General features: G+C 40.4%; 1 protein-coding gene across 2 annotated transcripts in view; it reads right to left on the bottom strand.

Moving 5' to 3' along the window:
- Nucleotides 1–14804, bottom strand: part of sh3bgrl (SH3 domain binding glutamate-rich protein like) — a 64014-nt gene extending 49210 nt beyond the window's left edge. The window contains exon 1 of one of the 2 annotated variants that reach the window (XM_080187384.1): nucleotides 14699–14804. In XM_080187384.1, the coding sequence (XP_080043510.1) occupies nucleotides 14699–14719 (21 nt within the window). In that variant the 5' untranslated portion in view covers nucleotides 14720–14804. Of the gene's footprint in view, nucleotides 1–4059; nucleotides 4251–14698 lie in introns of those variants that run through there. The other variant, XM_080187383.1, reaches the window with a different exon arrangement.
- Between the last annotated feature and the right edge of the window lie 297 nt (nucleotides 14805–15101).

Raw genomic sequence — 15101 nt, forward strand, 5'->3', positions numbered from 1 at the left:
TTGCAGTTCTCTTGGTGTGGTCTCACCAATAACCTCTACAGCTTAATATTCCATCCCACTTCCAATAAAGGCCAAAACTTCTTTTGCCTTCATAACTACTTGCTGTACCTTCATGCTCATGTTTTGTGATGCATTTGCAATGACACTCAAATCTTTCTGTACTGCAGCATTCTGCAATCTCTCTCCATTTAAATAACATTGTTTTTCTATTCATCCTACCAAAGTGGACAACCTCAGATTTTCCCACATTATACAACATCCATCATTTTCTTTTCCCACTGCCTTAACTGCTACATATCACTTTGTAGGATCTTCAGGATGGATTTTCCCTTGGGGAGTGGGAAACGAGAATCAGGACTATTCACAAGTCCTGAACTCATCTTCATGGTGAAACAATCACTCATTGGGATTTTCCTTGTCCATGTAAGGATAGTGGGTGGGCTCTCAATGGTGAATGGCCAGACGCTTCCCAGCTGAGAACAGTAGAAGTTTATATTGGAAGGTAAGTAACAGAGACGATGCCTCAACATGAATACTCCCCAACATTTTTAAATCTTTAAGTGAAAAACTGATACAGCCACTACTTTGGGTGAGAGTAGGATCATAGGGCTTGAGGGCGAAGAGTTGAGATGAGGTGGGGTGAGAAATGGGGGCCAAAGCAGCAGGTAGTTTGACCCACCCTGACTCTGGCAGATAGAGAGGATCTCTCAGTCTGTCGGGAGTGCTGGAAAATAATAGTTTGCCTCTTGTAATTGGCTCTAATGAAACTCTTAACAAGCCTAACCAGCTACCCATCACAAAGGGGGAAGGATAGTCCTGCCAGATCCAAAGCCTGCAAAAATGGCTAGCACAGTAACTACAGTGGTAAACTGGCACATTGGCCAACACTGGCACTTTGGACCCACGCACTTCCATTCCTACTCTTGGCGTAGCCAGAATTTTCAGCTCTTTATGTTCTCCTCACAGCTTCCTTTTCCATCTATCTCTTTAGTTGGCTACCACACTGTCCCCTCATCCAAGTCATCAATGTAGATCATGATATTTGTTGACCCATTCTTTCAGACTGCCCTTATTAACAGTAAACATAATCTGGACACAGTGCTTTATACAATCACTCCCTTAGTCTATGCCCCATTATGCCATATACAGCCATTGAACAGTCACCATTTTTGTTTGGCAAGTAAGTACAGTGTAAAGTATCACAAAGAATCATAGAATCCCTGCAGTGCAGAAGAAGGCCTTCGGCCTGTTGAGTATACACCGACTTTCTTACAGAACATCTTACCCATGCCCCCCTCCCCCCATTCTTTCCCTGTAACCCTGAGCATTTACCATGAATTAAATCTGTTTAGGGATAAATATTGGACTTAAATATTAGATGAATTCAAAAATCTTTCTTCAGTTAGTGCCATGGGACCTTCTACTGATGACCTTGAAACTATTGTCAATTGTCAGAAAAACTCATCTGCTTTACTGATGTCCTTTAGGGAGGGAAATCTGCCATCCTCTTCTGGACTGGCCTACATGTGACTCCAAAGCCTCATCTATGTGGTTGACTCTTAACTGCTCTCAGGTAACTAGGGATAGGCAGTAAATGCTGGCCAGCCAGTGATGCCCATGTCCTACGAGTGAATTAAAAACATCAGCGAGCCTTGGTTTCATGTCTCATCTGAAAGATGGCACTTTCAACAATGCAGCATTCCCTAAATTTTCACAGCCTCAATTATGTGCCCATGCCTTGTTTGGGGTTTGGCCCCACAGCTTCCAACCCTCAAAATTGTCAGTGCCACCACTAACCAAAGGCTGATGACAGCATTGTGTTTTTGTTCAACTTGTTTTGGTTGCACCCATTCTATTTCACTTCAGATCTTTGAGAACAAAGCACTGACCATGACCATTATACTCACCTTTAGGAGTACACTGTTGCATCATCTCTTCCTCTCCTAGCTAATTTATTGATAAGTTGTTCCTTCATTCCTCATGTTGTTTCTGTGGAACTATTATAAATGATATTGCTCCATGTTCATTGTGGAAGGAACATAGCTGGCTATGGAAACTACTTTGTATTGCTACTCAATCAGTACTGGTTGTTGTTTCACCTCAAGTCTGAAATCACAGGTTCGAGCCTCATTCAAGAGACTTGAGCACATAATCTAGACTGACATTCCAGTGAATTTTTGGGAAATACCAATTATTTTCCCAATGAGACATTATGCTAAAGCACTACCTGTCTTCTCAGTTGGATTCTAGTGCACTATTCAAAGAACAACAGGGAAGATCTCTCAATATCCCAACCATTATTTATCCTTCAACCAGATTACTAAAACAGAATATTTATCAGATTATTGGTTGTAGAACCTGACCATGTGTTAAATTGTGTTCCCCTACATTCTAACAGTGACTACACTTCAAAGGTACATTGATTGGGGATGAAGCCTAGGTTGTGTTATGTAAGTGCAGGTTCTTTTTCTTCATCGTGACAAAACCAAAATGCAACTTCAATTTCGACAACACGCAAGTTTCAATGGGGATAATGAAGTAGACAAAGTGAACAAACTGACTCTAGATCTTCTGCAAAATGTTTGTTGGTTAAACAAATTGACCTACAGATGCAGATTTTTGTTTAATTTTTATAAAATTGTGCAATCTCAATGTGCAATAGAGTCCCTTCTGGAGCTGAGGTCTGACTTCTGTGAAAATCTAAGGCTGAAGATTTGAAAAACAGCAGGAAGAGAGTGTAACTTCATGGGCTGCACACTCCATTCGCTCCATCTACACTTCCTGCTATCTTGGGAAAACAGCCAGCATAATCAAGGACACCACGCACTTCAGACATTCTCTCTTCCACCTTCTTCCATCCGGAAAAAGATACAAAAGTCTGAGATCATGTACCAACCGACTCAAGAACGGCCGCCGTCAGACTCTTGAATAGACCTCCCTTATATCAAGCTGATCTTTCTCCATACCCTGTGACTGTAACACTATATTCTGTACACTTCTTTCCTTCTCCCTTATGTATTCTATGACATGTTTTGTCTGTATAGCACACAAGAAACAATACTTTTCACTGTTTTTCAATACATGTGACAATAATAAATCAGATGAAAACTTAATTGCCCAAACATTCTGGTGGTGGACGGCAAGGCTTTGTTAACTGTACAAAATTCCAAATTCCGCCAAGTTATACTTGTTTTTCTTGTTTTCTCCATGTTCCAGAAGCACAAACATCTCACCAGAGATTTGACTCATGCTAAAGTTTCTGGCAATCACAGTTAAATGTATTTACAATAACTGTCAGCCTTTGGCTGTCTGGACTGGAAGTTCCAGTCTAAAACAAGCTGAAACTCCGGCACAGGAGTCCCACGAACCAACTGATCAGAGCATGGGATATATTACATTACTAAATTAACTTGCATTTTGCTTCCCATTTACTGTACGACTCTGCGAGAAAAAAAAACTTGGATTTTTGCATGAACAGTTCCTGTCCCGTATCAGAATGAGCGGAGACTTCAGCATAAATGGAGCAGCGGCCACCGAAGTTTCGTCTGCCCTGGTTAACAAAAGCGTATCCTGAAAACCAGCAGAACGAAACGCTGCTCAGAGGCCATTTAAACCCCCCTCTCCCATTGTCCAGATCAGCTGAGATAAATGTACATTGCCCGTTCAATGCCACACCGGCTTTGCAACTGAATCAATAACCATTCGGGAAATCCAACTCGTCTTTAAGACACTCTGCTCAAGTAACTGTCATCAGTCCTGGGGGACATTGTTTAAAAAGAGAGAAAAGTTACAACATCCCCAAATATTTAAAATTAAAACAACAACGCTTACACAGCATTCAACTTCGCAGCAAAAACTAACCCCAATCAATATCACATCAAAGCAAATTACTGCGGATGCTGGAATCAACCAATCAACCCGCCAGGGAGAAATTAAATCCCCCTGAATGAAGTTTCTCTCTTAACTTGTTTTTGGTTTATTTTCTTTGTTCTAGCCTGACCAGCTGAAGGACAGTTTGTAAATTATTTCTATAGAGCATTTTTGTTTTATTTCTCTTACCGCTTTGGAGCCAGAGGAGGAGGCGATAAAAACTTTGATCACCATGGTTCAACCGGAATGTGGAGGGGGGGGGGAGGCGGTGATGATGGAATGCCAGAAATGTAGCGGAGCCAACAGGAGAGCGAGAGCAGGGAACACAGCAGACAGGAAAAGAACTAACTCTGTCTGCTCTGCAGTGTGGTAGTAGCAAGCTTCAAACAACATTTCTCAAGCATCGACTACTCAAATCCCGAGCAGCAACGCGAGATCGTATAGACACAGATTCTTGGGCTTTCGCAATCTTAGAATCGCAGCCTTAAAATTATACAGTCAGACAATAACCGAAGCTTGGAATTGTACAATCTTGGAATCAAAGCTTTAATTCTAAATTATAGAACCTTACACCGCCTGAACAAACATAGTTAACCTTAAAATTGTACAGTCTTAGAATTAGGCAGTATGTAGCCTTAAATGATAAGACTTTAGGATCATGGATTCTTAACCATCGCGACTTATAGAATCATAATCTTAAAATACAATCCTACAGGTCATGGAGGTTTAGAATTATTTTAAAAATTAGAATCATAGTACTGGAATTTTCCACAATACTCATGATCTATCATTATGAGATCTTAAGATGATAATGTTTTACAGTTTAGGATCTTAAGATCACAGTCTTAAAATGAGAGAGTCTGAGAATTATAAACTAAAAATTATAAGCCACAGTTCCTTCATACACAGACATCTGTGTTATGGGTATCATTTTGCTTCCAAAGTGACGTCCCCCGATTTTACCATATTTCCATTACAAGCCACACCAAATACCATTTTGGGTAGGGTGTTAGTGTTTGCACAGAGAGTGTGCATTGCAAGTATTGTGACGATCCCAGTTAATACTGGACAAGTTAAATCCCAGGGTAAAGCCTGACTTGGCAGATCCTAACTTTGCTGGGTTTTTTATGGAAACTATGGAGGAAAGATACTGAATAAATTCACAGAAGTTGAACTTTAAGCATAAGTAATAATGTATTTATTAGCTAGGAAAAGTGAACTACATTACACCAAACAGAAAGATTAGAAAGATTCCAATACTAGTACCAGAAAATGATTCAAATTCACACTAATTCTTTTATCCCAACAATATACTTATAGACACAAAAACCCAGTGAAGATTTACCACTATCTTACACCAGGGTTTTTTGCTTGGGCAGGCCTAGTTGCAAATGGTTACTTTGAGCTGATTTCTGAGCATTCACCAAATTTTTTTTTTCCCTAGCTAGCATCTCTTCCTGAGACAACCATAACTGTACTTCAAACTGGCTATTACTTCAGCAGCAGAAGAAACACATGAGTTCCCTAAACTCAGCCTTTCAGTATTTCTTCTGAAAGAGCTTAAAACTCCTGCGTTCTCTGATATGCTCACTCTGAACTTGTCTTTCCTGGTGTCTGTTTCACTGAACCCCTGTCATTCGTCAACAGCAGCACTCTCTCTACTTTGTTTATTTTTCCCCAAATCACCATGCTACTAAATTACATTATAACCCATCTCAGGTTGAAAAGCCTCACTCAAAATGTATGTATACAAACAAATCCCGAAAACCTGCCTTTTTTGCTAGCAGGGACTTCCTGGTACCAATCTCTCAAAAAAGAAAAGGAACCTGAAACCATGTTCCACTTTTCTGAACACACAAATATAAATATCAATGAAATTTAAAGCTACACAGTGTTCCTAACAGTATACAGAATAGGCAGATCATGACATCAATGAGCATGCAATTTACATTCTCATCCTGGAACTCAGTCTTCTAGGTAATGCTCACTCTGAATCATAATTTTAAAATTGTAGCCTTTAAATTATACAATCAGAAAATAATCTAGCCTAGCTAAACATGCAGGAAGGATCCTTACAAGTTAGTTAAAAAATCATTAGCTACTTCCAGATTAGATGTTTATTGAGTGCTGTTGGCTCTCGCTAGGTTTGTTGAAATGTTTGGCAATTTATTTTCCATTTAAAATTGGTGAAGTCCATCAGGAATTTGTGGCAGGAAGTACTTTGCCCTGACTTTAAGAATTCTGATTAGACCACTCCAGTCTCACTGTGGGTTCAGTAGTTTCCATCCCCAATTACCTAAAGGGAGAATAAACAGAGGTGAAACAGAGGAGAGCAAGATGCTGGAAGAAGGAGGAGGGGAAGAATTTCTGCCAGGGATCACATTCATTTTGGGTTACAATTCTCCAACTTCAGTGAAAAAAAGTGCATCAGACGTTCCATTTAGACAAAACATACTCAATGAAATCTTCTATCTGCTTCAGCGACAACCATGGCCTCAAAACAGAGCAAAACCCACATTGTCAGTGGCTGTGAAGGTGACTGTGCCTGTGAACATTTATGCATCTGGCTCCTTCCAAGTTGAATTAGGTGATGTTTGCTACATCTGCCAATTTGCTGCATTAAGTGGGGAGTGGGAGGGATGGTCATAGAGTCTCCTTATGCAAAAAGAACTAAACACACTTTATTGTCTCTTTATTGTGAAGCAAGCTGAGGGAACACATGGCATCACAAAAATCCCCATGATGCAGGATTTTATTGACTGGACGCATCATTTTGCGAATGGTGGATGTCAATGCTGTGATTGACCAAAAGCAAAAGGAATTTTAGCTCTTTAAAGTTTGGCTGGTGTGTGACTATATTCATCATATCATGTAGTTGAGTACCAGGTTTCCTGGAAGCAGTCATGGTGCTGTCATTCTGCACCAATCCACATGTTATACCATCAGCATTTGAGGCACAATTGCAGATCAAGTAGTGGACAACAAGGGTTATCTGCTGACCTCAGGGTTCACAACTCCAGTGCACACATGACACAATCATGTATAGCATGGATATAATGAAAGACATGCTGCTACACAAAGTGTAATTGAGTCGACCATTGGGCTGCTTAGGCAATATTTCAGCTGCCTGGACTGCCCTGATCCCTGGAGAGGGAGCATATGATGTCCGAGGGCACTGTTGAGGCCGTCCATGCTCATTGGGCACCGTAAGAGCTGGGGTTTATTATTGACCCCTTTAACCACATTTTGGTTTGATGTTTTGAGTTTCCTTTCTGAGTTGTTTTCACTTTCGGGTGGTTCCTTTCTTTTTGGGAGCTTCCCTTTTAATTTGGCCCTCAGTTAATTTGATTTAGTTTATTGTTTAGTCAAAAAGATTAACTGCCCTGGTGAAACCAGGCATACTCAGCAGGCTGGATATTAAAGTTTATGATGGTCCATTGCATCCTGCACAACTTTGCCATTATGAGGGTACAACTCTTACCACGAGGTCTAATGGCAAACAGCCACAGAGGAAGGGAAGAGCAGGGCAAAGGAGAAGGTAATAAACATATCACTTTTCTCACTGGACTGTTCATGATTGACTCTGCTGATTCCAGTATCAGTAAATGTTACCCCAAACCCCTATTTACTAAGAGTTCCATGTCTTACCTTGCCCCTGGCCGCAATATTGAATTAAAAACCAACATAAAATAAACATTCTAAACAGACTTTATCAAACCATCCAATATCCTATTTCAGATCATAACAAATTACTGCTTTAAAACTGTGCCCTCTCTTTCTCCTCTGGTTCTTTTCCCAGTTACCTTAGATCTGTGACCTCTGGTTATTGATCCTCCTGTCATTCGAAACAATTCCCCCACATTTACTCTATTCGAACCGCTTCTGATTTTGAACTGCCCTATTAAATCTCCCTTTAACCTTTTCAGCTCTACAGAAAATAATTTCATCTTCTCTACTTCCTGTGCAACTGAAGTGCCTACACCCCCACATCTCTGGAACCAGATCTAAACAATGACAATTTTTTTGTGACTGCAAGTTTGACTTCATAGATAAGGACGCTCCTGTGGAGAGATAGTATTAAACAGAATCTAATGAGCATTACTCAAAACTACAGAAACCAAATGCAGTTTATTATTTTCATTTAGAAGCTCACATTGGTAGCAAGTCTCACTGGCCAACATTTTAGACTCATTGTCGATTTTGGACCAGATGGGACAGTTTGGACCATCAAAGCAAGAATGAGCCCCTTGAGCCTGTCCTGAGAATCCGTTAAAGATTAAAGATATAAATACTAGTTGTACTTCAATCCATTTACTCTGCCTTGCTCCATGATAGCCTCATTATACAAAAATCCAACAATCCAATTCTTCCAACGTTCACAGCCTGGGACAATTCCAGATTTCTAACAGCCTTTGCGTAAAAGTGCTTCCTGATTTCAGTGCAGAATGGCCTGGCTCACTTGTTAAGGCTATGTGTTCTTTTTCTTGATTTCTCCCATAAAAGGAAATAATATTTCTTTGTCTGCCTATTAATTCCTTCTAATATTTTAAACTTTTCAATCAGTTCTCTGTTCAATCACTTACGTTCAAGAGAATAAAGTTTCTGCAGCCCGTTCTCATGATTGAAGCCTCTAAGCCTTGACAGTTTTGAAAGACCCACACCAAGTCTTCTCTTTTCTATACTCCAGAATGATTAAACTTCTCGTCGGCTCTATTATCTGTTATAAATGATTCATGAGTGTGGACTCCCAATTTCTTTGTTACTTATGTAATAATACTGTACTATTAATATATGTTTAAGTGGGGATTGCTTGTGTTTTGTTACAATCAGTTGGTTTGGCAGATCCTGGAAAGCAGGATAATCACTCATTTTAGCCATGTGAGCTTTTATTTAGCAGAAGGCTTAATGAACTTTTGTTTACCAAAGAAAAGAACCCTTGGGATGTTTCTTGATTAAATTAATGGAAGGTGAGTTAGGTACATAGGAACATATAATCACGTGATACTAGGAATAAGAGAAGCTAGGTTTGTGGCTGAGAAGAGCAGCTTTGTGGATTCAGTTGCTGGAGAGGATTGTTTAAAGATTGAAATCTACAAACAGCTCTCCCTCTCTATAAATTATTTTTCTGGGAGCTTCAAAACTGTTAACCAAAGTCAAAGCAAGTATGCACGTATTTGCTAATTTTAAACCGGGGTTTAAGACTATAAGAAAAATATTACTTAATTGGAACTGAATGTGAAGTGTTAGAGTTAAGAATTGTTTCTTTTCATGTTTAAAGATTGTTCAACACTGAAGTGTTTAACTGTGTTATAAATAAAGCTGGTTTTGATAAAAAGATCCCTAATTTGTCGCTCCTGAGGTGAAAACACCCTTTTCTCACATTTATGCCAAAAAGTAGAAAAATAATTGCGGTCTAGTCTGGCTTCATAATATACCTTGGCATTTCTGTTCTGGCATCCTAAAACTCGATAATTCATAGTTTCTCATCATTTACATAATACTCCAATTTATTTGTTTTGGGTCCAAACTGGATGATTTCACACTTGCCCATATTGAATTCCATTTGCCATATTTTTGCCCACTCACTTATCTGGGACAAGTTGTTCAGGAAACACGTAAAATGCAGAGACCAGCAAATCTTTGCAACTTGCACAGACTGTTGAATACTTGACAAGCTGTTGAATACTTGACAAACCAACTACTGTTTCCCCAGGGTGGTAACAACTCCAACTTCCACAATATCTATTGAATTTGACTGCATTTTGCATTGCTGCATGTGTTGGAGAATCCACATAGCAGTAATATGCAAACAATCTGCTGTTAGTCATAAAACCCCAGCCTCCTTAATTACATAGTTTCCTCATTTCATTTGTAAATTTGTGTAGGCATATTTCCATTTTGGATTTGCACATTCTGAACCACATTCCAACAAGAATAAGGTCATTGGCTCTTAATTTAGATGGGGAAAGGCAGGAGGGGTGGGGGTGGGGATGGGGGGATGGGGTTGGTATTCATTACTCATTAGATATATCAGCCATAATGAATATTTGGAAGACTTAGATGCTGGGAGTCCATCATAATTGATAATGTATGACAAGTTATTTCTAGCACTAAGTTGTTGCCATCTGCAGGCACAATCTAGTAACAGGCTCCATCACATACGTCCTCAGTAATTTCCTCTACTTCCTAATTTCTGGAGGTGTCCCAGTGCCTTAGATTCTCTTTAATTCCATCTCTCCACAGCAGCGTCCTCACTTATGAAGTCAGGCTTGCAGTAACAAAATAATTGCCATTGTTTAGATCTTCAACAACACACACTCAATTCTAATTGGGGCATGGGATTTCACCTTTATTAACAAATCAGAATACATTAACATAACAGTAACAATACAGACAATGGAAGTGGAAGCATAGGTGAGTTACATTGCTGGAAAACATCTTTCTGAGAAGTAATTTGGTGGACTGAAAAGTCCATTTCCCAAACAATGGGCAGAATTCCCCCACCTGGAACTAAGTCCTGAGGCAGGGATGGGGATAGGGACCTGCTATGGAGGCTGTCAGAAAAACATATCTTCCATCTCTGGTGCAACTAATCATGCATCGGGTGTTTTGAGCCATTTTGATGACTCACGTCCTGCCATCATACTCGGGTGCCATATTGAAAAGACATCACTGAACCATCATTGAAGAAGAAAATGAACACTGTGAACACTCTGAGGCAGGAAGGTGGGCTTCCTGGATGATCCTGAAGCTGCAAGATCCATCTGAAAGATGCTCTCCCCATCCACTGCTCTGGTGGTCCAGGGTCCAGGGTCAGTGACGGCCTCCACCCCAGGCCTTCTTTCAGTAAGTCCTGGCTGTAAATTCACGCCAGTGTGAAACTAAAGTTTGGGTCTCCCACCAAATTCTCCCTCCCACTCCCCCTCCAACCCACTATTGATCCTGAGGCATGGGTATGGGAGAATGTGTTTATAAGACCCAGGGGGTACACCAAGGCAACAGGGGGCTCATGTTGAAAGGCTTATGGGAGAAATCTCCTGCCACATTTCCACCGGCATTGGGAATTTGTTCATTTTCAGATATGTGTGTATTTTCAGCAGCACCATCTGCAAAGAAAACATGCAGTGTGCAGAAGTTAACCAAGAAGTTTAATGTTGCCCAAAAATTTCATGAAGAAGTTAGATACAGCTGTCCCAAAATATTCAGTCAGGTATGTTCTTCACGATCCTAGGCTATATATTCATGTTGTGAATACTGATGGATAAAGCTTCTTTCATCCGTCTCAACATGAAAATCGGTGTTTCAATCGTCATTGCATTTTTAATTTCCTGAGGTTTATTTACAATAGGGATTAATACCTGTATCTGACTCCTCTGTCAGTGATCCTTCATAAGCCCTATTTTTGTCAGCGGCCTCTTCAAGTAGACTCATTTTTCTCAAGTTTCCTATCAAATCATTCACGAGGGGGCATAGCTTTAAATTAAGGGGTGGTAGTTATAGGACGGATGTCAGAGGTAGGTTCTTTACCCAGAGGGTGGTGAGGGATTGGAATGCCCTGCCTGCTGCAGTTGTAGATGCGCCTAGTTTGGGGGCGTTTAAGAGGTCCGTGGATAGGTTTATGGATGGAAAGGGATTGGTTTAGGTTAGAGGGTCATTGCTTTTTTAATTGGTCAGCGCAACATCGTGGGCCGAAGGGCCTGTTCTGCGCTGTAATGTTCTATGTTCTATGTTCTATGAACAGAATGAACCCGAAATTTCGAATAGCTGACATAGCCTCTGAAAGTGTCTACCTCTGTATTGGTTGGTGTAAGAAAGATTATAGTCTCACCAAGAAAAGTGCCATGCTCTCAGCCAGAAGGGAAAAAAACACTTCAACTAGTATTCTTATTTCCCTTTTTCCTTCTGAAGTCTAAGTTGTCACCTTCCTGAAACTTGTTGAAAATAAATTTTCATTGCTTGATGTGGAGGTTGGGCTGCAGCTTGTTGTTATATCAGTTAGGCTTGGCCACCACTGTCATTCCCCATTGTGCTGCATTACCCATGGCTGTCCTGGCTGTGCCTCTGTTACTAAGATTTTTATCATAGAATCCCTACAGCGCAGAAGGAGGTCATTCAGCCAATTGAGCCTGCACAGACAACATTCCCACCCACCATCCTATCCCTGTAACCTCACATATTTACCCTGCTAAGCCCCCTGATAATAAGGGACAATTTATCATGGCCAATCAACTTAATCGCACATCATTGGACTGTGGGAGGAAACCAGAATACCCGGAGGAAACCCATGCAGACATGGGGAGAATGTGCAAACTCCACACAGACAATCACCCGAGGCCAGAATTGAACTCGGATCCCTGGCTTTGTGAGGCAGCAGTGCTAGCCACTGTGCCATCATGCCGATCCTAAGCTAGAATGAGAAACTAATGAATCTTGGGACAGCGTGGTGGCACAGTTGTTAGCACTGCTTCCTCATAGAGCCAGTGACCCAGGTTCCTGGCTTGGGTCACTGTCTGTGTGGAGTCTGCACGTTCTCCCTGTGAATGCATGGGTTTCCTCCGGGTTCTCCGGTTTCCTCCCACACTCCAAAGATGTATAGGTTGGGTAGATTGGCCATGCTAATCTGCCCCGTAGTGTCAGGGGATTAGCAGGGTTAATATGTGGAGTTACAGGAATAGGGCCTGGGTAGAATTGTTGTCGGTGCAGACTCGATGGGCCGAATGACCTCCTTCTGCTCTGTGGGAATTCTATGATTCAATGATAGATGAGATCTTACTGGAGAAAATGATCATTTGTTGAAAATACATTTATTTACATACTACTTATAAAGGTTAATTAAGACTAAGGCAAAGCTGGAGCTATTAGCTTCACAGCTCTCTTGCTTCAGTAAATGACATCATTTTCACACACATGCTCAGTAGCTAGCACTAGATTAACCTCCCCTTTACTCTACAATGCCAACCACCATTGAGTCAATATTGGTGCCACAGTATCTTGATCTGGTTTTAGATCAGTAATATGAATGCGTTTGTGAGTTCCTCTCCCCAGTATGGGGTGGTCAGTTTCTGTTTCACCACACCGGCCCCCTGATAAATCTACATAGAACTGAAAATGAAACAAGAACAAAACCCTTCAGATGCTGGTAAACAAAAATAAATAGAAAAATGCTGGAAATCCTCAGAAGGTCATCTCATCTCCTGCTGCATTTATATGCTGCCATTCTCTCTCGCTCTCTGTATTTCTGTCACTCTGTATGTCCTTCTCTATATCTTTATCTCTTTATGCTCCCCTTTCTCTCTCTGATTCTCCCTCTTGCTCTCACCATATTTTCTCTCTCTTCTGTCTCTCTCTATCACTATCTCTGTGGGTTCCCCTCTCTCTCATGCATGCTCTGAGAATACCTTCTCTCTCTTTCTCTCTACCCTTCATCTCTCAATATTAGACCAGCAGTTTAGAGCTTTTAAAAAAATCAGTGCAAGCCTGAACTGGGTCCTGATTCACTATTCTTTAAGTTCTTGGGTTTTGCCATCTGGGGATCTATCATGCTCAGGGACACTTTGGTCAATGGGAGAGTATGCCCAGGATTTGTCAATGTTGGAGGTACTGCAAAGCCTTCACTCTCATGGATGTTAAGTTCTGTTACCTATGTCATGAACAGAATTCATCTATTTCCTTTAATTGTCTGTAATCAGTACATTTGTGTAAAAGGGTGTTTTTTTTTACCCTCAGATTGTTCTCCCCAATTAAATAACATAGCAACAAACTTTTGTGAATTTAAATAAAAGGCTATTAATTCTCACAAATTCACCCTGTACTAAATGTGACATCTCACAAATACACAAAAATTAGATATGAATTAAACTAATATACTGTTATAATTATCCCATTCTCTGATTTAGACTAGCATGAAGCAGGCTTGTTGTTTCTTGGATAGTCTTGATGCTTTGAAGTTGAAACAAAGGATTGGTAAAGTGAAGGTTTCTTGTTGAATTTCTAAAGAACTAGTTTTTAGGTGAACTTTAACTGGATCAGGTCAAGGAGTTCTCTCTCTGTAGGATCTCCCACTTTCAAGGTATTGCTGTTTAATACACTGGCTGCTTAGGTGACTTACAGCTAGTTTAATAGGTTTTGGCAGAACTCTGAAAGCAGTTTCTTGCTGATTGTAAAATGAGACAGCAAAATGATTCCCTCATCATGTGTCTTCCACAAATTTAACGTCCTTTTTCAAAACAAAGAATGGTGTACATGATGATTCTAATCATCCTGTGTTGCTGTTGGAGTACCCAGAGGAAACCCACACAGACATGGGGAGAAAGTTCAAACTCCACACAGAGAGTCACCCAAAGCAAGAATCGAACCCAGATCCCTTGCGCTATGAGGCAGCCACACTAACTACTGTGCCACCATGCTGTCCTTGTGATTCACCCCGTTTAGTTTGGATACGGGAAATCTTCATAATACAATGGAAGGTTGGTACAATCTGTTCACATCCACCTTACACAAACTGAATTTCAATGTCCCCATTTGTCCAAAGTGAAACAACAAGAGCCAGTTTATTTGGAATGTTATAGGTTTTTTGGTTGGATCCATCCTCAAACAAAAGGTAGTGTAAATTCCCTGGATGGCTGTGAATGTCCATATTTCATTAGATATTCACTTGAGATTTAGGATCGACTGAAGCTCAAAATGCTAAAGGTTACATAATTCACAGTAGCCATTTTAATAGTCTGCTTGTGTTCAGCTTAAGAAAACTATTTGACTGAAAGTGCATAATATACAGGGACCTGACAAAGGTAACACACAGGCATTTCTTATCTTAAATTGTTGTCACCTTTTCCAGTAGACGTTCCATGTTTCTAGTTTACAAATCTCTCTCACCACTTTCCAAGTCCGTTTTCTACTATGACTCAAGGTTCATATAATCCTTCCATTATTTTGTCACAGCCTGTTTCATGCACCATCTCCACACCCAGGGGCTATGTGCAGAGTCTGTAAGAAAAGAGGTCAGAAAAATGAATAACTGTATCTGAGAGAGAATCCATTCAGTAAAAGGCTGAAATCTGGCAAAATTTCTATTGTGTAAATAATGTTCAAATGTGAATTTGTATTTTCTAGATGTAACATATTGCAGCTGTGATTTAATTGAGTTCTCCTGGCATCCCAATAAAATTTGACGCTTACAATGCAGTCATTATTTTCAGTTTATTTAGTTGCGTCAAGCACTTGATCTACAC

The sequence above is a fragment of the Carcharhinus amblyrhynchos genome, chromosome 4 (assembly GCF_965287045.1).
Source record: "Carcharhinus amblyrhynchos chromosome 4, sCarAmb.v2.hapA, whole genome shotgun sequence".
Lineage (NCBI taxonomy): Eukaryota > Metazoa > Chordata > Chondrichthyes > Carcharhiniformes > Carcharhinidae > Carcharhinus > Carcharhinus amblyrhynchos.